The 26,897-nt window shown below is 36.1% G+C and overlaps 1 protein-coding gene across 2 annotated transcripts in view; it reads left to right on the top strand.

Moving 5' to 3' along the window:
* The window catches only part of LOC134841922 (dynein axonemal heavy chain 12-like), an 83,696-nt gene extending 59,068 nt beyond the window's left edge, over positions 1-24,628 (top strand). For both annotated transcript variants that reach the window (XM_063858004.1, XM_063858003.1), the window contains 28 exons: positions 509-703; positions 998-1,131; positions 5,370-5,532; positions 6,102-6,245; positions 6,414-6,527; positions 6,675-7,001; positions 7,224-7,361; positions 7,707-7,846; positions 8,588-8,735; positions 9,166-9,311; positions 9,593-9,807; positions 10,254-10,403; positions 11,350-11,585; positions 11,880-12,052; positions 12,884-13,024; positions 13,435-13,596; positions 13,873-14,017; positions 14,319-14,469; positions 14,998-15,220; positions 18,726-18,897; positions 19,200-19,337; positions 19,603-19,836; positions 20,155-20,340; positions 20,557-20,660; positions 20,936-21,140; positions 21,437-21,574; positions 23,685-23,776; positions 24,140-24,628. In XM_063858004.1, the coding sequence (XP_063714074.1) occupies positions 509-703; positions 998-1,131; positions 5,370-5,532; positions 6,102-6,245; positions 6,414-6,527; positions 6,675-7,001; positions 7,224-7,361; positions 7,707-7,846; positions 8,588-8,735; positions 9,166-9,311; positions 9,593-9,807; positions 10,254-10,403; positions 11,350-11,585; positions 11,880-12,052; positions 12,884-13,024; positions 13,435-13,596; positions 13,873-14,017; positions 14,319-14,469; positions 14,998-15,220; positions 18,726-18,897; positions 19,200-19,337; positions 19,603-19,836; positions 20,155-20,340; positions 20,557-20,660; positions 20,936-21,140; positions 21,437-21,574; positions 23,685-23,776; positions 24,140-24,398 (4,773 nt within the window). In that variant the 3' untranslated portion in view covers positions 24,399-24,628. The remainder of the gene's footprint in view (positions 1-508; positions 704-997; positions 1,132-5,369; positions 5,533-6,101; positions 6,246-6,413; positions 6,528-6,674; positions 7,002-7,223; positions 7,362-7,706; positions 7,847-8,587; positions 8,736-9,165; positions 9,312-9,592; positions 9,808-10,253; positions 10,404-11,349; positions 11,586-11,879; positions 12,053-12,883; positions 13,025-13,434; positions 13,597-13,872; positions 14,018-14,318; positions 14,470-14,997; positions 15,221-18,725; positions 18,898-19,199; positions 19,338-19,602; positions 19,837-20,154; positions 20,341-20,556; positions 20,661-20,935; positions 21,141-21,436; positions 21,575-23,684; positions 23,777-24,139) is intronic.
* Positions 24,629-26,897: the final 2,269 nt, after the last annotated feature.

The following is a 26,897-nucleotide window of genomic DNA, read 5'->3' as shown; positions in this document are numbered from 1 at the left end:
TTGAATGATCGCCAAAAACATTGGAACATTCGTCGAAAGTTCGAACATTTGGTATTTCTTTGGGTTTTTCAGTATTATTGAGAGAAAAAATTGACGATCAATGTTTAATTAAAAATTTTCCAGTTTTCATGCCGAATATTTTGCATGTTCACACGATCTTCAGCAGGTATTGCTCTTTTTTTTGGTAAAAACAACTCCAGCAGTGCTTAAAATACGCTCAGACGGGGTACTTGAGAAATACTTGTTATGCAGAAATACGTCTCGGACACTTAGTGTAAACAACTAAAAAATGCAGGACCGAATGTTCGCGGGAGCCTTTGAAGGATTTTCCTCGGACGAACGTTCGAACATTCGGTTGCACCACTAAGTGCGACATAATATCAAGAAGTTTATCTCAAAAAAATCATTCAGGTTTTGTTCAAATGCTAACTGTTTCATCCAGCCGAATATTGTTCAAAACTTTGGTCAGCTTATTTCTTCAGCTTATTCATTCTTATGTATTTTTCAGCTTGTCCGCCCTGCTGCTCAGGGTGGGGACAAGAATGCGGACTTCACCCCTTTGGCACTGTACAACTTCTTCGTGAACAGATGCAGACGCTTCCTGCATATCGTGATTGCATTCAGCCCCATCGGAGATGCATTCCGAAACAGACTCAGACAGTTCCCCTCACTCATCAACTGCTGTACCATTGACTGGTTCAAGGTCACTCATTGTTTTCTTATTCTCTCAGCGTCTCGATTAAAACATTCGAAAGCTATTATCATAAAATAAATGTGTTTTTGGTCCCAGAAAGTAAACGTGTAAGCAAAATGTTGTATAATAACTCCAATCAAGTCCAAAAACTAATACAAAGTCTTAATAGTTCACCATTTTCTTAAGCTCCAAATCCACGAAAATTCACAGTAAACTAATTGCTTAGTGTAATTTTTGTAAATTGCACGCGATCATAGTATATAACTGTTATGTTGATTAATCCTTTTTTCGTCCGTCTTCTAGGCCTGGCCAGAAGATGCTCTGGAGCGAGTGGCGTCCAAGTTCCTGGAGTCGGTGGAGTTGGGCGATGACGAGAGGGAGGAGATCATCAAGCTCTGCATGCTCTTCCACGTCTCATCGAAGGAACTGTCCGAAAGGTGGGTGGGTCCCAGTCAAATAAATAACTAATCGGAATAAAAAACAAAAATTGAATTATAAACAATTAGAAATTGAAAATATAATTTTATAAAACTTATTTACCAAAAAAACCAATAATAAACTATTGGGAATGGAAAATTCAAATAGAAAAAACTTTTCATCTCAGTATAAACTTTACTAGAAGAAACAGTGGGGGTCGATTGGTAGATCCCTTTGTTTCAATTAGTAACTAGCATTTTAAGTCTCGGTTCAATTATATCATAGTCGATCTGATCCTAGAGTTAAAATGATATTTATATAAACAGACAAATTAAAAAGGGATGATTAAATAGAAAATATTAAATGTTATGCACAACTGTTCAGCTATTGTTAACTTAAAACAATAGGAGATTTTTATTTTAATAATTTATTACTTTTCTGTCTTACAATACTTTGCTGGGAGATAGTGGAGAGAAGGTGGGGAGAAGTTGTTGTCCGATGCTCGCCGAGAAAAGGGTACACTGCAATGCTCACTCTCCGTTGAGAACTTGTCTGACACTCGGGTGGTTGCTCTTCGTGTCCGTTTCGGATTGTTTAATTTAACTTAAATAGTTTTACTTAAACTGTTCAAGTTTTGAGTGACTTTACTAAAAAGGAAAATTACTATAAAAACATTTAAGCTTTATTTTTAAAAGGAAGAAATAAGAGAAAAATGAGAATATTTCAGCCGTCTGTTTTAGCGTTAGAAATAAGATTCACTGAAAAGTGCAGGCAGGCTCATCATTACGAGGCCCAACTGTGCACTAGATAGGCGCACAATTTTGTGTCTGTATGTTCCTGGATTCAAGAGTCAAGTTTTTAAACATGTTAACAATTTGTCGGAACGACCAAAGGAAAGTAAAGAACAAAAGAAGAACAAAGGGAGCGTCCTTGTTTCGGAATCCGTTTACAATGCACAAAATGCACAGTTTGGCCTCGTAATGATCCGAAGTAATTTTATTTTCGTTTTCCTTGCACCTGCAATTAGGCTTCAGTCCTCTTTTAATCTCTTATCCTCCGTTTGACCAGGAGACAGACATTTGCATTTTTTTTTTAAATCCAATATTTAGTTTAACTGAGGGAACTCAGAATATTTCCACCTGCTTTAGTTACTTTAAAGTTCAGAGCAGTGGGATGTTCATCTTTTTTTCAAAGCCAAAACAATTAACACACTCCGCTTGACTGGTGTCGTGGATAAATACTCAGTTGCCTCGTTCATCAGTTAAACTGTATTAAAAATCTTTGCCTTTTTCCAAGGTTAATAAAGCTGAAAGAATTTTAAAAATCTGTTTAGAATTCGAAAAGATAGATATTTGTATTTGACTTTTAAAGTTTTAGGTTAAGTTGTTCAGTCGAAATCTGAATCAAAAGTTAAGTTGAAAAGGCGTTCTTATTTTTAAGATGTGAACGAATTTAGAATAGAAAAGAGTCCACTCAGATCTTATGTAAACATTTAAAACAATAGCCTTTTATATATGTGTAGTATTTCCAATATGACAAAACACTTGTTCTATAAAAGCTTTTCATGACAATTGTTGTGATGAAATGACCAACAAAATAAAATGACAAAAAAAAGCCAAACAAAATTCAAATTCGAGCCTTAAAAGTAGTGCATAGTCATTAGCCATTCAGCATCACTCAGTAAAACATGTTAATTCGCAAAAATAGGATGAGAAATCCTTGGCACTATACAAATCTATCAACTATACAAATCTATCAAAAAAATCAGCAGCGTGTAATTTGTTCGTTTTAATTAATATTCCATAGATGCTTTTTCAATGCTTAGCATTATCAAGTCAAGGTAAAAAATCTGTTATTCTTAACCAAGAAGTATTCAAAAACTTTAATCACTTTTTGCAAAAGTAGGACATCAATTGGCTGCGAGGATTAAATCATCAAAAACGGTTTCTTCAATTTTTGTTCATCTTAAAACAAGCAAAAAAAGTCTCCATGATTTTCCGTAAACTTCATTTAGAATAGAAAAGTGATTACCTTTGTCGTAAAAAATATAGAACTGAAAAAAATAAACAAAGTTAATTAGATTTCTGTAAGAACTGAATAACACATTTTTGCTTAAAACGTTTACACAGACTGTCTTGTTTTAGCCGATGTACCACCAGTTCATAAAAATGCAACTGGGAGTGAACCAGATAACTAGAGGCTAATATCTATGAACGAAATTGAAGAACGACTCCACAAACGCATTTTTGAGTTCTTTGATAAACATGGTTTTTTGATTACACCAGTTTGGGTTCAGACTTGAAATGTCAGCAATAGATGCTTCGCAAATTTTCATGGAACACATACAAAATGACTAGGAATTGTACCCCAAAGCAACACTTGCTATTTTCATAAGTCTCAAAAAGCGTTTGATACTGTTTCACATTAGACACTTCTTCAAAAAAGTGAAAACTACAGACTACGAAGTTCCATCCAAGCATTGCTGAAATCATAATTGACAGCTAGATTGCAAGTAGTCAAAGTAGGCTTTAAGTTTTCACATTTGAATATTTTTCATTGTGGTGTTTCTCAGGGATTGATAAGTCCTCCTGCCACTACTGTTGACATTCATGATCAATTGATTTACCGGTCACTGCAAACTCAGGGAAGACTTTTTTCCGCTGATGATACAGCAGTAAGTTAAAATGAACAAAAATCAACCCATTGCATTGAAGACTTAGCTAAAATAGAAATTTGATAAAAAAATCAGTTGGCTAACTTTGAGTCTAGATAGAATATTAAACATAAAATTTCATCAGAAAACAAATATCTGCGAAACGAAAACGAAATTGGGAACTGGAATTATTAACACAGGCATATATTAAATTTTGCGACATGCATTCAAAGTTCATATTGACTTGTTTCAAAAATTTTATTATTTAGTTGGATTTGCGTTACAGATCTTGTGATGTACTAATAACAACACAAACTATTAAAACTTATTTGAGTCACTATCGGCCAATACTGCAGTAGGGGGTTGTAGTGTACGGTATATCTAATAAAATTTTACTTCAAAAACTCAAACTGAAACAAAATTAGGCTGTTAAAATACTTTTAAGCAAACGAAGATTTCAGTCTGTCATATCTTTTTAGGAAATCTAATTAGTAGGCTTTACTTATAAAGTAGGGTTTATTTAAAGAGTTGCGCATATTCGGGCTTTTCAAAACATTCGTTTAGCTTTTATCTTCAAACAAAGATCTGAAGACCGAATTATTAAAAAAAATTCAATTTTGAATTGATGATTGAGAAATTTGAACACAAAATTGTTTAAAAAATCAAACCATCGAAGACTTCTACTGGCAAAAGTCCTGAATGAGTAGGTGTACAGATAAGAAGTTAGTTTAAATTATTACTAATTTTCAGCAATTTTTGTTGACACAATGAGTAATTTTAAAAAATCATTGAAAAACGTATACCTTTTTTTGCGATTTTGACAACACAAATAATAGGGAACAGATAGATTTCTGCACCTAGATAGATTTCTGAACTTCTTAGTACCTAGAGGGTTTGAAATTGTGCTGCTTTTCAAGGCATCACTCGACGAGGCCTATCTGGCCTTTTGATGTCTTTAGATATCAGAATCGTGTAAATTGGCAAATGTCTGTTGAATAATCTTTGAAATGAAAACAATTTATCACTATGATTGTTATTTGTTCCAATTTACAAAGAAATTGACAAAAATTTTGTGCTCGGGTTGGTTTTTTGTTCAGAGGAACTTTGAATTCTTTCTAGTTTTTTTTGCCGGGAGTTTTTATATCACTTTGAAGGTTTTGTTGTTCTGAGTTTAAATGTAAAAAGATATTTTAACTGTGGTTATTTTTCGTAAACATATGGGGATTTTAAAACTTCTAGTTTTTGATTAACACCGTGGGATATATTTTTGCAATTAACGAGCGAGCGGAGTTTTTATTAGACTTAGAACTCTTCCAAATTGAATTGAGGCATACTAATTGTTGTATTCTATACTTGGCTATATGCGAAATATATCATTTTGTAATCTAAATAGCGTGTGGGTTATGATTTGCAAAAAATCTCCAAATAAATTTAAATTTTTTTTGTGGAAAATTTCATCAATTTTTTTTCTAAGTAAAAAGTACTCTTTAGACATTAAAAGGCAGTCCAGTCGGAGCATTCAGGGCTTCGCCTTGATACGAGCAGTCTTGTTTACTTCTTGTTTGAGTTAGCCATAAACGATGTTAACCAAGAGAGCTTATCCAGGTACCTGACTGAGCTGGGTAGATACAACTATGTGACACCCACATCATACTTGGAGTTGATCATGGCCTTCAAAGGACTGTTGGGTAAGAAGCGGGACGAAATATCCAAGGCCAAGAAGCGATACGTGGTCGGACTGGAGAAACTCGCTTTCGCTGCTGATCAGGTATGTGATTCATCAGTGCTATTCGAAGCCCTAGGAAGGAAATGCCTCAAATTCAAAAACATAACTGATTGTATCAAGAATTGCGTGTGAATAAAAGATTCGAAAGCAAAGTTTAGAGAAGTTTTCATATACTTTGAGTTTAAATTCGTATAACATTTTGATTGGGATATATCAGGACAATGCAGATTCAAATGCCCATTGATGAATAAATTTATGAATCACAAAGGAAAAGCAAGTATCAAAAATTGGTCCTGCAATCTTTGTGATGAGGGAAAAAATCTTTTAGAAAAATTAAATATAGTATAGATGATGCTTCCGAACATTATAAATTGCTGTATTTAGTTCATGAGGGAGTCGTCTAAATTTCAGAGACCTACTCACTTAATTGCACCTAAATTTTAGAGCCAAAAAAATCAACGTGACTATTTTATTTTTCAGAAATTATTCTTAACAATTAGTCAATATTTTGAAGTCAACAAATCCTACGTTTTATCATGAACCTCTTCAAAGGTTATTTAGTAGAAACTCCTGATGATAATGATGATGATTCTGAGTTTGTTACATAACAGGTGGCGGAGATGCAGAAGAACTTGACGGCGTTGAAGCCGCAGCTGGAGGAGACTACGAAGGAGACGATTAAGATGATGGAGGTCACAGAAAGGGAGTCGATCGAGGCGGAGAAGAAGAGTGCCGTGGTGGCCGAGGAGGAAAAGGTACATTTTTGGCATATTGACGGGTGAACTGTTTTGAACCTCTTTGGCTATTGAGGGGCGATGAAAAAGTCTTATAGTTATGAAACTATCTTTGAACAAAATTTAGAGTGAAGTACTTGAGGTAAAAGTTTAGCTGGATTTTGTTTCACTCTTCTGTTTTTTGCTCAGGTTGCGACAGAGCAGAGTGAGCAGGCACAGGGTCTGAAGGAGGAGTGTGAGAATGACCTGGCAGAGGCCATACCCGCCCTAGAGGAGGCCATGAGGGCACTGGACACCCTTAAGGTACATCATTGAATATTTTTTGATGGGTATTTGACTTGTTAGGCCGAGAATGCTTAGGCTTACAATGGATTATTGTTTATATCTGGTTCAAATTTTTGTCTTTTCAAAAAAAAGATTTCTCAAAAAAGAAGTTTTCTCATTTTGTAGCCTTCTGACATCACCATTGTGAAGTCCATGAAAAACCCTCCTGCTGGAGTGAAGTTGGTCATGGAAGCAGTCTGTGTCATGAAGGACATCAAGCCAGACAAGATAAATGACCCTTCCGGCAGTGGACAAAAGGTTATGGACTACTGGGGTCCCTCTAAGAAACTCCTGGGAGACATGAACTTCCTCAATGAGCTGAAGACGTATGATAAGGATAACATTCCGGTGGCTGTGATGACAAAAGTCAGGAAAGACTATATGCCCAATCCAGATTTTGTTCCAGAGAAAGTACTGAAGGCGTCCAGCGCGGCTGAAGGGCTGTGCAGATGGGTAAGCTTGCACTGATATTCGGATATCAAATTATTAAGAAAAAAGTTAATGCTATTTATCTGCTGATTTTCAGCCATCCTTTTATTCAACCTTTTAACCATCCAGGGAATTGGACTGAATTAGCCAATTCACTTTCTTGGCAGTTTTAATCTGTTTACCTAACACTTCAGCTGACATTCAAATCATGAAATATTCATATCGTATCTATGACTCTTCTTCTAGATCCGTGCGATGGAGGTGTACGACAGGACTGCCAAATATGTGGCCCCCAAGAAAGCCAAACTGGCAGAGGCTGAACAGGAGGTGGCAGTGGTCATGGCCTCCCTTAACGCCAAACGCACTGAGCTCAAGAACGTCCAGGCAAGTAGTTGATTAAAAGTAACAATCCAAGCTCAAAATTATTGGCAGCCATATCAATAATTCTATTTTTTCTGATCTGATGCAGTGCTGATTGTTTTAAATCAGCACTGTTTGTATAGTTTGCATTCATTCAGGGAATCGGTTCGTTTTAATTAGTTTTAGCAGCCAAACTAAATTGTTTCAAATAGAAATGTTTTTGTAGAAAAGTGTTCCGAAAGTTCTCAAAGGTTCATATAGAGAAATACACTCTTTCAAAGTGTTCATGGAACCACCATCTGCTGAATATTTTCCCAATTTTTCCATCATTTAGAAAGAGATGTAAATGTTCGCATTGTTGATTTCTAGGACCGCCTGGCCTCTCTGAAGCAGCAGCTGAATGACTCACAGGACAAGAAGGACAACTTGGAGTTTGAAGTGGATCTGTGCGGGAAGAAACTCACGAGAGCAGAGAAACTCATCGGGGGTCTGGGAGGCGAAAAAGACAGGTGAGAGTTGTTGTTATTTGATTTTTTATGTTGAGTCTAATTAAAAGAACCACTACAAAAAGAAATTTCCGTCTCTATTTCCCGATTTGACTTATTATAAAATCGCCTTAATGAAATCGAATGAAATACTTTTTCTGAGTCTAATGAAATTCTGGTTTAAGAGTCGATGAACGTAGTTCAGGCTCTGATTGAGGTCGTGATGATTTTTTTTCAGGAAAAATTTGTTCAGGCTCAAGTTTACTTTTTCGCGGTTTGATTTCTTTTTAAGGTCCCTTCTATTACTTTTTTAAAGGAATGCAAACTCCAGTATTGAACAGTTAAAGTGTAAAGGTCAAGAAACACGTGGCCGACTTCTAACTTCGAAATTAAATTATCAGGTTTCCCAGCGAAATAGAAACTTTATCTATTGATCAAGTTTTCTCAAATTGGGTTCATTTTATCAAAAAAGTGTCAATCATAAATTGTTCTAGAAATTCCAAAAGCTTTAAAGCCATATATTTTTTTCTTGGAAATTCAAAAGTTGCGGAGATTTTTTAAAAAGAAAAACAAATCAGTATTTTTTTCTATTTACTTGCTTTCATTGACTTTTTTTTCCAAATATCAGTTGACTGTGTTCTATTTTCTGGGTAACAAGGACAATTTTGCGATAGTTCTCAGAGTTTCATACATTGGATTTTTATCGATTTTATCAATCAGAAAAGTTTCCAATTTAGTCCTAATTTGATATCAATGTCTTCTTAGGTGGACGGAGGCCTCGCAGACCTTGCAGGGCGTCTACGACAACCTGACTGGGGATGTGTTGGTGTCTTCGGGAATCATTGCGTACCTAGGTGCTTTCACCTCTGCCTTCAGGGCCGACTGTGGGAAGAACTGGGCCAAGATATGCAAGGTGAAATGTCAATTTATTTTTTGACCAGCTTAGTTATTGTTGGTTTGAAAACTTTTATCTTGGGATAACCATTAGTGATAACCATTATCTAAATACAAACTTTTAGAACATTTTGGAATCACTTTTTTGGTTTGCAATTTCCTTAAAGTTACAAGATGTTGCTGAACTTCAAAAATGGTTGGAACACTTTTGCAAAAGTTACTTAACTACAAAAGTGTCAAGCAATAAAAAGAGTTCATTTCTCAATTCGTTCGATTCAATGGAAAGAGTCCATAATAGCATAATCAATCACTGCTTGATTACTGCTGCAGTATAGCTAGAATAGGCTGTTCAACTCAAGATGTAGATACCGTTTGGGTTCTCTAACACAAAGAAGCAACGAAAAATTGTCGGTTAACTGAGTTTATCAGGCAAGTTATGCTCTTTTAAGGAGAAGAAGATTGCCTGTTCGCCTGTGTTCTCACTCAAGGAGACCCTGGGAGAGCCAATCAAAATCCGTGCCTGGAACATCAATGGGCTCCCAACTGACAACTTCTCCATTGAGAATGGTGTCATCGTCGACAATGCCCGACGATGGTTCGCAGAATTTTTAAAGCTTATTTGTCATAATTACTATCCGAGTCGACTTCAATGTCAAAGATAACATCAATTTGGCATTTCTTAATAAAAATAATATTGCAGTTTTGGTTTTTGATGGAAACAAATTGCCTCACGGAATGCTAGCATATTCCTTCTTTTGTGGCGTTATACTTAAGAAAGGCATACTCACAAAAACAACGTATATTCTTTGATGTTAAATAGGTTTGTATTAATTTTTCGGTTCAGTTTTCGAATTATTGAATTTCCTTTCTGTTCAGGCCTCTGATGATTGACCCTCAAGGTCAAGCTAATAAGTGGGTGAAGAACATGGAGAAAGAGAACAAACTGTCCGTGATCAAACTGACTGACCCCGACTACATGCGCACCCTGGAGAACAGCATTCAGTTCGGCACCCCCGTACTCCTGGAGAATGTCTACGAGGAATTGGACCCGACACTCGAGCCTCTGTTGCTCAAGTCCACTTTCAAACAAAGTAAGCAATCATTGAAACATACCTTGTTCTTGTTCTAGCTTGGACTTTTTTACAGATTGAAGATACTGTAATTGCGAAAAATTTAAAGATTTTAGTTGAATGCCGAAGAAAAAAATTAACACGATTACAATTATAGTAAGATCGAAGAAGTTTTAACTATTAAGTAGCAATAATATTTGGTAGATTCGATTGGTTTTTATGTCAATGTCCTTGGGCATATAATTAAAAAGTTTTACTGATAAGAAAAACTGTAAAAATTGTATTATGCTTGAAACTCAAATTTCACTCGAAATCATAAGTCCGAAAAATTGAGAACAAAATGCTTGCAGACGCTAGTTGCCCAGCCAGTGAATACTGTTGTTTCTAGTTAAATCCTAAATAGGCTTTCCTTCCTGTACGTTGTTTTGAATGTGCCAGTTGATCAATTACCTTAAATGATTTTTCAGGTGGAGTGGAGTGTATCAAACTGGGTGAGAACGTGATTGAGTACTCGAGGGACTTCCGGTTCTACATCACCACTAAGCTGAGGAATCCACACTACCTGCCGGAAGTGGCCGTCAAAGTCACCCTTCTCAACTTCATGATCACACCTGAAGGTCAGATGGGTTCAATTAATTTTTATACTAATTTTTGTTTGTACTTTTGGATTGAATTTATGAATCTACATAAAAGTTTTTAGAAAAGTTACTGCAGATTTAAAGTTTGAAGGCAAGCAAAATTTTTTTGTCAACGTCTTGTTGTTTTATAATTATATTACTACGTATTGTATATTGTTCAAAATATGTCGCTTATTAAGTCAAATTTACGGCTCTTATTTGATGCAGTTTATATAGTAATTAAACAGTAATTTTACTGCACAAAAAGGTTTGAATTTTTGTCATCGTCATCTGCTTTTTCGCTTTGCGATGCAGGTATTTAATTTATTGTCTTTGTCGTGATTTGGTGTCCTGTTTAGTATTGCCTCGGCTGAATTAGACTTATGGAGACGTGGAAATAAGCGAATTCTATTATTGATTTGTTTCGTCATTTCTTTGGTTGACTGAGACGACACCAAAATAAAAAGAACTCGTAAAATCAAAGACATTTGTCCAATTCAAAACGAAACCGCCGTTGAAACGCTAACGAACTTCAGACAACCTTTAATCCGTGAAATCAATTACATGTAAACAAAACAATAAACTGTTTCTTTTTTATTTCATTGCGCATGGTCACAAAAATAACCTGAAAATAAAACTCCTAGATCCACCCTTGCAACAGAATCGAACAGAATTAAATGACCGAACCGAACCGAAATTGAAAGTTTCTGAACCGCCGTTTATCGCCCTGAAATTAGCGAAAAACAATCGCCCATGATGAGGCTAATTTGACAATAAATGAACGAAAAAATACTTCATTCGTTATATCAAGGTGGGGGGGGGGGGGGGGGGGGGGGTGGTCTTAAGCTGCTTTGAGGTGGGAAAAAGAGGCGAAGGAGGAGGTGGTGGTGGTGGTGGGTTTGTAAATATTGAAATGATAAAATCTTTATTTTGATATAATGCTTAGGTCTGGAGGACCAATTGCTGGGCATCGTGGTTGCGAAGGAGCGCCCCGATTACGAAGAAGAAAGACAAGCACTCATTCTGCAGTCGGCTCAGAACAAGAAGACTCTGAAGGAGACAGAGGACAAGATATTGGAGACACTCTCCTCGTCAGAGGGGAACATTCTAGAAGACGAGAGTGCCATTCAGATCTTAGATAGTTCTAAGATACTGTCGGACGAGATATCGAAGAAACAGAAGGTAACAAAAAGCTACTGGATGTCACAAAAAATCTTCTCATCTCATTCTTTTTTAGTGATAAAAGGAGGAAAGCTAAAAAAAATTATAAAGCATGATCCGCTAAAAACATTGTTTTTGATAAAATCATTTGAAAGTTGTTCCAAAATAAGATTTATAGGAGATCTTGAAGCTGTAAAAATCTATGAACTGTTGTATTCTAAGCAGATTTTTTATTTTTCTTCGTGAACTATGTCTGATTGAATATTGGTTATCTACAGTATTTATTATTTGTTTTGTTTCTTCATTTTGTTCTAGGTGGCTGAGGAGACGCAGAAGAAGATAGAGGAGGCGAGGATGGGCTACAGACCCATAGCAGTCCACTCCAGCATCCTCTTCTTCTCCATCGCGGACCTGCCCAATGTGGACCCAATGTACCAGTACTCTCTCAACTGGTTCATCAACCTATTCCTCAACTCCATTCAGGAGAGGTCACTCAAATTCAAATTTCTCTATGTCAGATTAGATATTTTGATCGAGTAACTAGGAATCCATCTCTCTTAAATTTATTTAATGATATTCAACACATGATCGTTGTAACTAATCATGAGGCGACGATTCGTTGTTGCAGTTTACGAACGGCTGGTACTATTTCTTAATCAATGACATCCTGAAATTGGTAGATAAGTTTGTCGAGAAAACAAATTACACTACATGATGATGTGCTTCAAGATACTCCGATGAGTTTTATAAGTATATTTCAATTAATAAATGCTGGTTTTGTGCGAAAAGTTTCAGTTAGTCCAAAATGTACCAGTTCTTATAAGAGTAATGAACGTAGGGGGTACTTTTTTTATAGGTCTTGGTGATTTTAAATTTAAAGAAAAAAGTCTTTAAAATTGTACACTTTTATTTTTTTTGCGGTTTGACATTTGATTTTTTCAACTTCATTTTTAACTTCATTTCCTTTGTTAAAAGAAAGGCAAACTCCACTATCGAACAGCAAAAGTGTAAAGGTCACGAAAAACGTGATCGACTTCTAATTCGAAAATGAAATTTTATTTTCAGAATTCCCAGCGAAATGAAAGTTTTACCTATTGAGTTTTCTCAGATTGGGTTAAAGTTATCAAAAAAGTACAAAATACAATTTTTTCGTTAAATTCAAAGAGCTTTAGGGGCATGTATTTTTTCTTTAAAAAAGTAATGTGAACATTATTTTTAAAAAAACAAGTCAGTTTTTTTTCTTTTTTTTTGCGTTCATTACTCTTTTCCAACTGTCAGTTGGCTATTTTTTTCTATTTTACACGAGTTTGTGCGTGTAGTAACAAGAGCAAGATCCTGGAGAAGCGTCTGAGGTATCTGTCGGACCACTTCACCTACAACCTCTACTGCAACGTCTGCAGGAGTCTCTTCGAGAAGGACAAACTCCTCTTCTCACTCACCTTATGCGCCAACATACTACTGTGAGTACCCTCTTTGCATGCTTCAAACATGGTCACATTCAGCAGCCATAAAAGGACGCCAGATAAAGAACGCCTTTATTGTCACAACTAATTGAGGTCTCTTGTAACAACTAATTGAGTCTCTTGCTCTTTATTGTCACAACTAAACAGAACAGTAGTTTTCAAAGGACTTGCAATTTTTGTCTTAGCTCACCTTAAAAGAAAAATTTGATTTAAAATGGAAGCAAACTTGATCTCAAGAGCGTCTTCATAAGTTTATAGCATATTTATGAAGAAGATCTTGAACGATCTGTTTTGCTCAACCCAAGTTCTGCCCTATAAAAGCAAAAAGAATCATATGTAGTGAAAGCACTTTGAAATTTATAAAAATCGATGACGTAACTGTTATGTAACTCACTGATGTGTTGCAGTGCACGACATGAGTTGAAGCGTGAGGAGTTCATGTTCCTGTTGACTGGAGGTGTGGGACTGGAGAACAAGGAGAAGAATCCAGCACATGAGTGGCTGAGCAAGAAGAGCTGGGACGAGTTCTGCCGATTCACCAAACAGTTCCAGCAGCTAGGACCACTCAAGTTAGCTTGGTGATCATTTGTTTTTTAGGTCAAATTCAAATCGTCATTTTTCAAATTACTATCCCACAAGAGTTGAAGAGATTTATATCCCAATACAAATATCCCAAACATTATAAAGTGTTACTTCGTATTGTAGCCAATACTATTTGATTGTAAAATTTTGTAATCAATCCCAATTGTTCAAAAAATTGTCAATGTAGATGATATTGCATTTAGATGGGTAGATAAGTAGATGTGTTTACTTAAAAATAAACTAAACTGGTTTTAAACTTTCAGGAATCACTTCCTTGACAACACGGATGACTGGAGAAGGATCTACGACAGCAAGGAGCCCCAGAATGCTGAGATGCCGTACCCATTTGAGGAGAAACTGACACCCTTCCAGAAACTCATCATGATACGCATACTGCGATCCGATAAGGTACCACACAGATCAGTCTCTCTATAGAACCATTAAAAACCGAAGTTCATATATGATATTGGCATAATTTTATATCCTACCAAAAAAAATTGAGCAGTTTTTTGAAATCGAGCAATTTTTTTCATATTTGCAGTCTCTCCGATAATGGGCATAAAGATTATATTCAAAAAAGTTTTTTTGCGGAATCCTTCAAGTTTTCAAAACGAACAACAACTTATTTTTTGACCGACTTTCTACCTTGTCTAACGGTTTTTTATAGATTGATTTTTACGACTTTTTGTCTAACAATGTTTGCTTTCAGTTGGTGCCCAAAGTGACCTCATTTGTGTCGGAGAAGCTGGGCAAGAACTTCGTGCAGCCTCCTCCTTTCGACCTGAGCAAGAGCTACGCAGACTCCAACTGTGTCATTCCCCTCGTGTTCATCCTATCTCCTGGAGCAGATCCGATGGCCAGTTAGTATTCTCCCATTTGATCCCATTAGTTTTGAGGCATTTTTGCCTAAGAACCTCTATTTAGGTCAATTTTTCTGAAATGCTTAAACCTAAAATCAGCCTCAAAAAAATCATCCAAATCAATTGAAAATGATCTAATACGAATTGCAAACCTTGAGCAAACAAGCTTGTCCAGAATGCGACTTTGAACCGAGACAACATTTGGAAGAAATTTTCTTCGAAATAAGTGTATTTTTAAAAGTATAATGTAATCGTCCGTGATATCTGGGCGATCTGAACACTTGTTTAAAAAGAAAATTCGAAAACCTAGTCTCTTTCTCCTGGTCTTTCTGTTAGATTTCTCAAGAAAACGAAAAAGTTCTGAGAAAAAATGAAAATTTATGATCATATTTGTTAATCAGTCGAAAAGACTACCTGAAAAGTCTAAATTGTTTCTAATCAAAATGAAAAGGCTTTTCAATGGAAAGTAGTTTCTTAAACAACAAGTTATTTTATAAACAATAAAGATATTTATCTGATTGTTTCCAGGTCTTTTGAAGTTTGCTGGTGACAAAGGCTTCAGTGGTAATAAATTCAACGCCATCTCGCTGGGTCAAGGCCAGGGTCCTATTGCGGCCAAGATGATAGAGCAGGCCAGACAGGACGGTACTTGGGTGGTGTTGCAGAACTGCCATTTGGCTGTGTCCTGGATGACCGCACTGGAGAGGATCTGCGAGGAGTTCAACATTGAGAACACCAATCCGGACTTCAGGTGAACTATCAATGCAAAATTCATCAATGTTAAAAGTTATCTGGCGATTCCGTCCTTGTTTATTTTTCACAAGCAGAGCGTAGTGTGATGCAACTGATTTTTTTTCCAACCTAAGTGGTTTTTTAAACAGTCGATTTTCGCCGATCGAAATAATGTTTTCAACGAAGTTTTTTTATACCCCATTGAAAATATCGACTTCCTGAGTTCAAATTTAAAAAGATATTTTAACTTTGATTATTTTTTGGTAAAGTTCTGGGGGTTGGAAAATTTCCAAATTGGCTATGTTCTGAATGAAAATATGCGCGCTTTGAAGAGTTTATTCATAATGCTGAGAGCTTAACGCGAATTATTTATGCGTGGCGATATATCCCGCGTAACAAAATTTTCCTAATTGAATTGAGGCTAGCTAATTGGTCGTATTCGTTTCGTACTACTCAAAATTTTACAACTTGATGTTGTCCAAAATTTATAGGTGTTCAATATTTTCTTTTCCTAAAAACTATTCGATGTGAATTAAGGGACAGTCGAAACATTCAGGGCTTTGCCCTGATAGACGAGAAGTCTTGTTCGATGCAAAAAAAAATGACACTGGAAAAACTTAAATTTTCTGGTTAATGACAAATCATAAAGAAAAATATAATATAACACAGAATAGGCAAGAAAAATAGCTACAATCCAGTATGACTAGGCAGGGATTTGCTTTCCATGGCAACGAATAACATTTAAAAGTTTGCTTGGAATTGACTTCATTAAATATAACCTCAATTGCGCAGTCACTTCATCTTGGCATTCGATTATTTATCTCCTAAACTATTTGATATTTGTTGGTGATTTCTTTTCCACAGCATTTTTGAGAATGTTTCAAACTAAGTTTGGCTGAGTTTGGCGGCCATTGCAAAGTTTGGTCATGATTGTCCTCCATCCAGTTTTTAGTAAAATTTGACGTGTGTGGGCGAGCACCGTCTTGCTGCAAGATCCAGCCCTCTGGAAAAAGTGCGTCGTACGGAAGAAATTTCCCCAGGATATGACAATACTTAGGTCCATTTATATTTCCTGGGCCATCGACTATTTTAAGATAGAATCCTCGGACTGAAATTGCTCTCCACACCATCACTTTCTTTGGAAATTTGGGAGCTGACTTTGTTATTTTTTTGCCATTTTTTAAATACCAGACTGTGCGTTTGTTTCTGTGCATCTGGAATATGCTTTCATCGGTTATCCGAACATCCTCAAAGCCATAATTTTTCCAATTTTATGCAAAAATGATTCGTTTTTCTTTATAGGTGATGGTTATTTGCAAGGTTTTTCTCGGGATTTTCTTCAAAATGTTACTTATTTTTAATGTACGCTGAACCGTGGTTTTGTGTACATTTATGCCATCCTTGGTGTTAGTTTTAGCGAAATTTTCTGGGCAGAAAAATACGGATTTCTTAAAGCTATTGAGGCAGTTTTTTAAACAAATTACCAGCTAATTTTCGAGGTCTTCCACTTCCCTTTTTTCGATCAAGGATTTTTCCTTCACGTATCTTTTTTAATTTTTGGTAGTAGGTGGACCTTGATATTTGCAAAGAATTGTACAAAAATTAACCGTTGTTTGTTGCTGACATAGCTAATTCTTGAGGTCAATGTTTAAAATTTTGAGTTAGACAACAGTTTACCGCATGTGCAACAGTTTACCGCATGTAGCGTGAACAGATATCAGAATTATCCCGCCATTTTTTATATAATATGCAAGCGAAGGAATAGTTGAACATTTCATATAAAGCAATTGCTCTACCACAATCAACGGGAAAGGAGCTAGAGGATTTTTAAAAATGTAATTAAAGTGTCAAGTTTTTTTGCATCCAACAATATTTCAAATTACTCAATGCAAAATTTGTGTTATTCTGCATTTTAAAGCTCTATCCAAATTTTTTGTCGCTTTCTATCTTGTGCTTTCTAAGCTGCAGCTTCCCTTCTATGTAAAGGAGTAATGTTTGATGTTTTTATGTCATCAACTTCTAGAGTTGCTTGATTACAAAGTCATGCCTCGCGTACTTTAAATGAAAAGTCTTCAGATGGCCTAACTGAACGTTTTCTCTGTTTTTGAATTACATACGAGATCTCAAATTATTAGCGAAAATTGATTTTATCTCAATGGTTTTATCTCTCAAGCTAAAATAGAAAAGTCCTTAAGCTGTTTTATCTCTCAACGTCAATGGTTTTATCTTTCAAGGTAAAATAGAAAAGTTCTTAAGCGAGGAAATCAGAATTTGCAAAATTTGACCCCTCAATAATAAAGTTTTTAAATACCATTGAAAAATTGAAGCTTGATGATTATATTCATAATAAAAAAGGTTCTTTTTTATAGGTTTTGTTTACAATGTTATTTTGGCAGTTGGTTCTTTTTAAAAAATGCTTGTTGCTTCTGAAATTTAATGACCTTTTTCTATTGTAAAATTTTGCTTTAAGTTTTTGGAATTTTTCCTCGTCTGATTAAGTTTAGTTTGAAAAATTCACTGGCAAGAACTTGTTAAATTGAAGGAACGCTCTCACACGCTTTTTTGAACCAGGTTTTACAGCCTTCAGTGACCTTTCAAGCTTGGTAAATGATGAAATATGCTAAATTATCATTGTAACGAACCGTCGTTAGAGAAATTTATTGTTCATTGGTTTATCCCTATATCCTATATTCATTCGTTATAATTTATTTACACCAGCGAATTTTAGTGCGTGTTAATGGCATATCGACTATTCTTTTTTTCTAACCTAAGCCGCAAAAATTGCTACCGCTTTTAGGGCATCTTTACGGCTTTTTGATAGCATGTGCTTTGACTTTCGAATAGTATTACAGTTGATAAATTTTACATTCATCATTTGAACCGAAAAAAAAAGCTTTTTGTTTCAAACAACATAACAATAATAAAAACTAGATTTCAGAAATTTTCTAATTTAGTAATTGCAATTTTTTGAAATACATAATTTATACAAAATGTGCCTTTATGCTCTCCAATTTTTTACATGCATAATTAGTGTGGATGGCTTCAGTTTGTTATTTTCCAAACTAATACTTACAAAATTGTATCAATTTGTATTTGGTGCCACTTTTGCTGCATGGCATTTTTTTATTACCATTGAAAAATCGAAGCTTGATGATTATATTCATAATTAAAAAAATAATTATTATCGCATTGGCAATTTGTTAGCATATGTAGCTGTTTTTTTTGGGATAAGTTTTATCGGTTTGTTAAGAGATCTTTGGCGAGAGGGAAGGGCGTGTGTCTCCAATTCTGGAGGTCGCAGGTTCGAAGCCCATACGTAGCAAATTTTTTCTAATTCGAGGCTTATTTCTATCTTTTCTTATTTCACTTTATAAAACTGCTTTTTTGTCGTGTTCTCGTTAGTGTTTGCGAAGTGCAGCTTCGCCGCTGTGTTTATCATTGAATTATCTTATATTGTAAAACAGTATACTTATATTGCAATACGTGTAAACATATTTTAAAGGACCCCTCTGTTCTATTTTTAGACTGTGGCTGACTAGTTACCCCTCCCCTAAGTTCCCAGTGACTGTGCTGCAGAACAGTGTGAAGATGACTAATGAGCCCCCCACCGGACTGAGACAGAACTTACTCCAGTCCTTCCTCGCTGACCCCATTAGTGACCCAGAATTCTTCGCCGGCTGTCCTGAAAAGGAGGATGTGAGTAAAAGTGTTTCTTTTTGCTAGAATTATTCGAATGGTTGTCGAAAATCAAAATGGCGTGATTTCAAAGTTCCCTCACTGCAAACTCCTTACATATGAGCAAAAATTATGTTAATTTTTCGAAAAAAAGTGGTAAAAAGGAAAAACAATATTTTTTACCCCATGAAAAAGTACTAGTACTAAGTTTTTTTTGGTTGTAATTATAATTCTTGTTTGATTAAGTGCTGCTAATAATGCTGTCTCGAATGAAAAAAGAACTTCACTGATTTATGTTTTATCCTATATGACGTGAATTTCAGCAATGGGAGAAGCTGTTGTTCAGTCTTTGTTTCTTCCATGCTATTGTTCAAGAGAGGAGGAAGTTCGGACCCCTCGGGTGGAACATTGCCTACGGGTTCAATGAGTCAGACATGCGCATATCTGTCAGACAGCTGCAGGTAACAACGCAGAGCTTCTGTTGATATTTTGTACAGCAAAATATTTTTTGTTTTACTAATATAATCTAGTAATACAAGCTGGTTAAAGTATGAAAATACCGCCCTTCAGATGGCGTATTTTAGTAAACTACTGTCCAAAATTTCCAAAAGTCGCTGATCGTTTGTGGCATACTTTGAATAGTTTTTCTGCAGGGGTAAACGCTAAAGATTTATTGATAAATCAACCCGTCTTTCATAAAAAATATGTTTTTTTTGTCCACTGTAGATGTTCCTGAATGAGTACGACGAAGTGCAGTGGGCGGCCATAGCGTACCTGGTGGGAGAATGTAATTACGGGGGGAGGGTGACTGACGACAGAGACAGACGGTGTCTCACCTCCATCCTGGACGACTACATAAACCCACTGGTCATCACAGACCCCAAACACAAGTTCAGTGGATCCAACAACTACCCAGTCCCTCCCAAAGGAGAGTACGACGACTACATCGCATTCATCAAGGTCACTACTATATTTCAATTATTTATTAATTTCATAAATTAAAGATTTAGTGAAATTTTAGAGGCGAAATTTCAAGGCGATCCCGTAAACTGATGAGCAAAAAACCGCCCTTAATGTTTGGCTAATATAACTTTTAAAAAGAAAGTTATGTGGATGATATTTATAGGTTCTTATAGCTGCTTCGTTAGATCTTGTCAATAAAACTTCCGTTCAAAGATCTTTTTATGCTTTGTAACTATAAAGTCTTATTCCAATGAAAAGTTCGCTAAAAATGAATACAAAAAGATACAGTTCTATAGAAATTCAATTTGCTTGCAGGGTTTGCCGCAGACGCAGCTGCCGGACATATTCGGGATGCACGACAACGTGGACATCGCGAGGGAGCTACAGGAGACTAAACTGCTGTTCGACAGTGTCCTCCTCACCCAGGGCGGGTCCAGTGGAGGGGCAGATCCAGAGGCAGAGCGGAAACTGCTGGAGACAGTCCAAAGTGTATATGATAAAGTATGTCAGAGTGTCAGATATGCGTGAAAATATTCATTGTCTTACTCTTAACTATACTTTTTCGATGTACACCTCAAATTTATGAAAAAAAACTTGAGAAAGTTGAGTTTTACTTTTTGAATAAGCAACCTACCTAACACACTGCAAAAAAAATCTTGAATTATCTTTCTTACTTCTGATGGAACAAAAAGTTTTGGAAGCTCATTTTTGTTTCAGCTGCCGCCTGAGTTTGACCTTGAGCAGGCCTCCAAGAAGTACCCTGTCACTTATGCAGAAAGTATGAACACTGTACTCGTGCAGGAGATGGAGAGATTCAACAAGTGAGTATTCCAAACTGATTTTCAATCAAAAATTCAGTTTATAGTGTCCAAAAACCTTCTATTCTCATAATAGTTTTGGTGAATCGAACAAATGCTCGGAAAAGAAGAGGTTTTTGCTGTCACTATTTACCGCTTGAAGTCGACCTTCAAAACACTAGGTTTTATGCATGAGCGCAGTAATGGTTTAAAATGATCTTTTCACTTCTCATTTTAGACAATTTTTGCGTTGATTTTGATTCTGATTTGAATTTAAAAAATAAACATTTATTTTTCAGTTTGACGAAGGTGATCAAGAGTACCCTGACCAATCTGCAGAAGGCGGTGAAGGGACTGGTGGTGATGAATGCTGACTTGGAGACGGTGTCTCAGAGTCTCATGATCAACAAAGTGCCAGCCATCTGGGCCAAGAAGTCCTATCCTTCCCTCAAGCCACTGGCTGGATACATAGAGGACCTAGTTAAGAGACTTGAGTTCTTGCAGGTATGTTTCTCAATGGGTATATATCATCATTTTTGAGATAAATTTTTTTGTCGAAAGGACTATTTAAGCTTCCTTATTGCCGTATCTTAGCTTCCAAAACTGTCCGTGGACCAATTTAACGCCCTCCACTTTCTTGTAGGGTGAAGATGTTAACTGGAGTGAAGATGTTAACTTGATTCGTGTCCGTTTTCAGTGAAATACATAAATGAAAAAAAATTATGATTACTTGAACTAGTTAATCATTGTTTTTTTTAAAAAACGAAATGAGTTATACTAATCAAAAGACATTTTCCTAGGAGTGGTATGAGAAGGGTAAGCCGCATACTTTCTGGCTGTCTGGCTTCTTCTTCACCCAGGCCTTCCTCACTGGCTCCATGCAGAACTACGCCAGGAAATATGTCATACCCATCGACGCACTCACCTACGCATTCAAAGTCAGAGCAAGAGCTTATAATAATAATAAATAAATAAATTTGTTTCAAGTAGTGCAATAATCCAATAATATAGAGAACTTATCATTGATAGAGCACCAACTTGAGCAAGCGCAGAAGGTAATTCAACCTGTTGAAGCGCCGCTGAGAACTTTCTATTAAGTACTGTCTTATATGGACCTGATTCTTTAATCTAAGTAACATTTATACTGGAAAAAAATTTAATGGACTTATAGAGAAAAAAAAAAAAATAAATTTCAAAATCTTACAGTTCCTTTATTATGCATCTAATTGATATAATTTTACAGTAGTCATTACAAGCAAAGAAAAGTAGCAAAAAAAAACAATTTTCAGACTTGAAAATTATATTTTTCATTATTTGCTTTATTTCAGTTAGTACGATGTTTTTTTGGGTGTTCGCTTTATATTTCAGTTATTAAAAAACAAAAACTACTCAAAACTTTTTACCAAAACAGTTTGTTGAAGTAGTCGCAATAAATTAAATAAGTATCTCTGATTTTATGCATAAGATTGTCTATAGACTGGTTAGGCTCGATTAAAATTTCTTTTTTGATATTCATATTCAAATTAATTAGAGAATTATATAGCGTCCGTATTAGCACAGATATTAATTTTTTGTTATTTCGCGTTAATTTTTTTGTTAGTGATTTTATTCTTTTAGTGGTATCGAGTGATTTGTCTAATTCTTGTTTTGAAATGAAATTACTCACGTTGTCATTTTCACAATGACAATATGTAGTTAAAACCTTGTTTCAGATCACCATCATAGCCACTCAGATAGTTTCTATTCTGTTTCAGCTTCTGTAGTAAAAACATTTTAACAGTAAAAAAATATTACCATTAAAAAAGTTTCGCTAAATTTGGGTATCTAATTTTAAGTACAGAGTCTGTACTAAACTATGGATCCCAAAATTGAGCAGTAATCTTTTTCAAGGGTCCTCATTTTTGTTTGTAACCTGATGGGCTGCTACATGGGATAGCACCATTTTTTTTTTCACAAGCCCACGTATCTTGCTCATTGTACTCAATCATGCTTTGTAATGGCTGGAAATCTGTTTCAAGTAGTGCAATAATCCAATAATATAGAGAACTTATCATTGATAGAGCACCAACTTGAGCAAGCGCAGAAGGTAATTCAACCTGTTGAAGCGCCGCTGAGAACTTTTTATTAAGTACTGTCTTATATGGACCTGATTCTTTACTCTAAATTTTATTTATACTGAAAAAAATTTAAATGACTTATAGAAAAAAAAATTAACAAATTTCAAAATCTTACAGTTCCTTTATCATGCATCTAATTGATATATTTGTACAGTAGTTTTTACAAGCAAAGAAAAGTAGCAGAAAAAAAAACAATTTTTAGACGTGAAAATTATGTTTTTTTTTATTTGCTTTATTTCAGTTAGTACGATGTTTTTTGGGTTTTCGCTTTATAGTTCAGTTATTAAAAAACAAAAACTACTCAAAAATGTTTTACCAAAACAATTTGTTGAAGTAGTCGCGATGAATTAAATAAGTATCTCTGATTTTATGCATGAGATTGTCTATAGACTGGTTAGGCTCGATTAAAATTTCTTTATTGATATTCATATTGAAATTAATTAGAGAATTATATAGTGTCCTGTCCGTATTCGCACAGATTTTAATTTTTGTCATTTCGCGTTAATTTTTTTTAAGTGATTTTATTCTTCTGGCGGTATCGAGTGATTTGTCTAATTCTTGTTTTGAAATGAAATTATTCACGTTGTCATTTTCACAATGACAATATGTGGTTAAAACCTTGTTTCAGAACATCATCATAGCCACTCAGATGGTTTCTGTTCTATTTCAGCTTCTCTAGTAAAAACATTTTAACATTAAAAAAATATTACCATTAAAAAACTTGCTAAATTTGGGCATCTAACTTTAAGTACAGAGTCTGTACTAAACTATGGATACCAAAATTGAGCAATTATCTTATTTCAAGGGTTCTCATTTTTTTTTGTAACCTGATGGGCTGCTACATGGGACAGCACCATCTTTTTTCACAAGCCCTCGTATCTTGGGCAATGTACTCAATCATGCTTAGTAATGACTGGAAATCTGGTTTTAGTTGCTTCGGGAGGACAGCATGGACTCCAGTCCCGAAGACGGAGTTTATGTTAACGGAGTATTCCTAGACGGCTGCCGATGGAACAGAGACAGGTTAGTTGAGAAAAATTGAGTCCATTGAACTTCTACAGTTACGTTGTTTCCGTAGTGTATTCAATGAAGTTTATTAGTAAGGAAGTTTTTCTCAAAATTCGTATGTTCCGATGTTATTGTTCATCAAGACGAGTTCTTGTTATTTCATCATTATGGCTTTTTAGTCTTCGAAATCAAGAATTCTTAGTAATCGAAATTATAATTTAGCTTACACGTTAATTGATAGTTTTTTGACAAGAATAAATATCTCCCATCACACGTTAAAACGCAAATTTTCAAATGAAAATGTACATTAAGAGAGGATCGAAGGGGACAGGAACGAGAGCTTTCATCTACAAAACTCAAGAAAAATGTTTGTTTTAGGGGAGTTCTTGCCGAATCACATCCCAAAGTCCTATTCGACCCCATGCCAGTTATTCAAGTGACCCCAATTAAGATATCGGACGCGAGCGACAGTCTGGTCTACGAGTGTCCCCTTTACAAGACCTCGGAGCGAAAGGGAACACTCTCAACTACTGGACACTCAACCAATTTCGTCTTAACGATCAAACTGCCAACTGATAAGCAGCCTGCACACTGGATCAAACGAGGAGTGGCTTTACTGTGCCAGTTGGACGACTAGTTTTTTAATCAAAAAGTCGAACGACTTTCAGCCGAATTTCCAACAATTGGCTAACTAGCCGAAACTGTGTTTTTATCATAACTATTCTATGATTCTGAATCGCAAAAAAAAGTATTTTTTTTAAAATAATGTTTGAGTTGCTTCAACTTACCGTGTACAGTTTTTGTAGAAAATATATAATATGTTCATTAGTGTGTATATTTGTATAAAGAATTCAGTTTGAAACTATCTATCATTTTTCGAAACTATCTGTCATTTTAATTTGCGTTATACTGAATTCTGTTGTTCTGATTTTCGAAGAAAGTGACGAAATAGTTGTGCTGTTTTTTCCGACCATTTCCAAATTTTTAAGTCACTTTCGAGCTTAATTTTTATATTATCTTAAAGGCATTGACGCATTTAGCTTAAGTTTTATAAGTTATTTAAGCTGTGATTAAGAGTCGATGAACGTAGTTGTGCGCTCAATCTCCGTAAATCAACAAATATGAAGGATCCAGAAGTTTAAATTAATGAGAGCATTTATCGGCAAAATCTCATCATAATCTCCGTCGAGCATAAACATCGTATAACTTCAATAATATTCGTCACCAATTCACAGCTTCAATAACAAATTGGCGCAAGCTAGCCGCAAGAACCGGTCGGTAATGTCCTTGAGACAAATAGCTCTTTTTTAGCGGTCAGCCTTAATCAAGACTGAACCGAATTAGAATCAAAAAACAGTTAAAATAGGATATAACCCCCTTTTTTAGTATATTAATACATGGGCAGGTGGGGGACTCGAACCTACGTCAACTGTCGAGTCTATATAGTGGGATTTATTGTAGCTTAGGCCACTCGGCCAACTGTGCTCATTTAATATGCATTTATATTTATATGCATTTGTACTCTCGCTTACATTTGCGCTCCAACATCCTCCACCCCTAAACAAGGAAGAACGGGAGCGAGCTTTACGGTCGGGCGGGTCAGTTCGCTCGTAACGGTCTTTATGTCGGCGAATCTCGCGCATCCGTTCTTGCCATAGTGCAGTCTTAGGACACGTGCGAGTGGATAATGTCCACGTGGAGTGTCAGGCTCTATGACCCAAACCAAGTTGCCGGCTTTCAACTTAACATCTGACTGGTTGTGCCACTTTGCCCTCCTATTGAGGGAAGGAATGTATTCCGCATCCACCGTGTCCATATTGCGTTAGCGTATGATTGCGCTCTGGCGAACCGCTTCTTATGGTCGAAGTTTTCTTTGAAACTTAGCGACGGAAAACTCGCTGCGTGTTGACCAAGGATAAAATGATTCGGGATCAACGCCTCTAGATCTAGCGGAATGAAACTAACGGCTGTTATCGGTCTAGCGTTAAGTGATTGCTCAACAAGGCACAGCGTGGTTCTTAGAATCTCCTCAGTTACTCTCCTGTTGCCTAGGATGTCATACAAAACGCGCTTGACACTCCGAACTAATCGCTCCCAGGAGCCACCATGGTGCGGTGCGCTGGGTGGATACAATTTCCACTTGATCCTTTTCTGAACAAAAACAGCGGGTGCGAGCTTGTTCCAACTCTCAACGCTTGTTCCAACTCTCTTTCTGAGCGCCAACAAAGTTCCTGCCGTTGTCGGACATGATGGTAGTCGGAGTACCGCGACGTGCAATAAACCTCTCCACGCCCATCACACAAGAGCTTGTGTCGAGCGAGGGGGCCACTTCAATGTGCACCGCTCTAGTGGTGAGACAATTGAACAAAAAACCCCACCTCTTTTCCGTACTTCTCCGGATTGAAACTAGGAACGGCCCAAAGTAGTCGACACCTGTGTTAGAGAAAGGAGGTTGCTTGTAACCCAGCCTTTCAATGGGCAGATCAGCCATCATATGAATTACGGTTTGCGCTTTGTGTTTTCGGCACACAACGCAAATTTTTTCAATGATTCGCAGCAACCATCGCAAATTTAACACAACGTATTTCAAGTTAACCACCGCACGCATGTAATCCAAGCCTTAATGGAAATTCCTTCCGTGCAAGTGTTTAACCAATAACCGAACAACCGCGTGACGTGCATCAAGTATAATCGGATGCTTGCTATCGAAATCGGTATTAACCGAGCGGCTGATGCGTCCAGTCGAGCGAAGGATGCCAGCTGGTCCAATGAACGGCGAATACTTGGCGATCCGACTATTCTTCGTGATAACTTTACCGGATCTTAGTAGTTTTAGCTCACTAGGGAATGTTTCACCCTGGGACAGGTAAATGAGCTTCTGTTCAGCAATATTCATTTGAAACGGGTCTGTAATTTCTAATATACTCGACCAGAAATGTTTATGGGATGGCAGCCATCTTAAGAAAAATGCTACTGTTTGTTTTTATTTTACCATTGAATTGAATCTCTCCCATTTTTCGAATGGAATAATTTTCTCTGTCAAAACATCGACGACGAAATTTGACGAATCTTCAGACAAATGTCGATATCACATGAAGGTCCTTTGAGTCTTATTTTATCAATAACCCTTGTATCG

Source organism: Symsagittifera roscoffensis, chromosome 3, assembly GCF_963678635.1.
Source record: "Symsagittifera roscoffensis chromosome 3, txSymRosc1.1, whole genome shotgun sequence".
Taxonomy (NCBI): domain Eukaryota; kingdom Metazoa; phylum Xenacoelomorpha; order Acoela; family Convolutidae; genus Symsagittifera; species Symsagittifera roscoffensis.
Note: the sequence above shows the minus strand (reverse complement) of the source record. Positions and strands in the feature narration are given on the sequence as shown.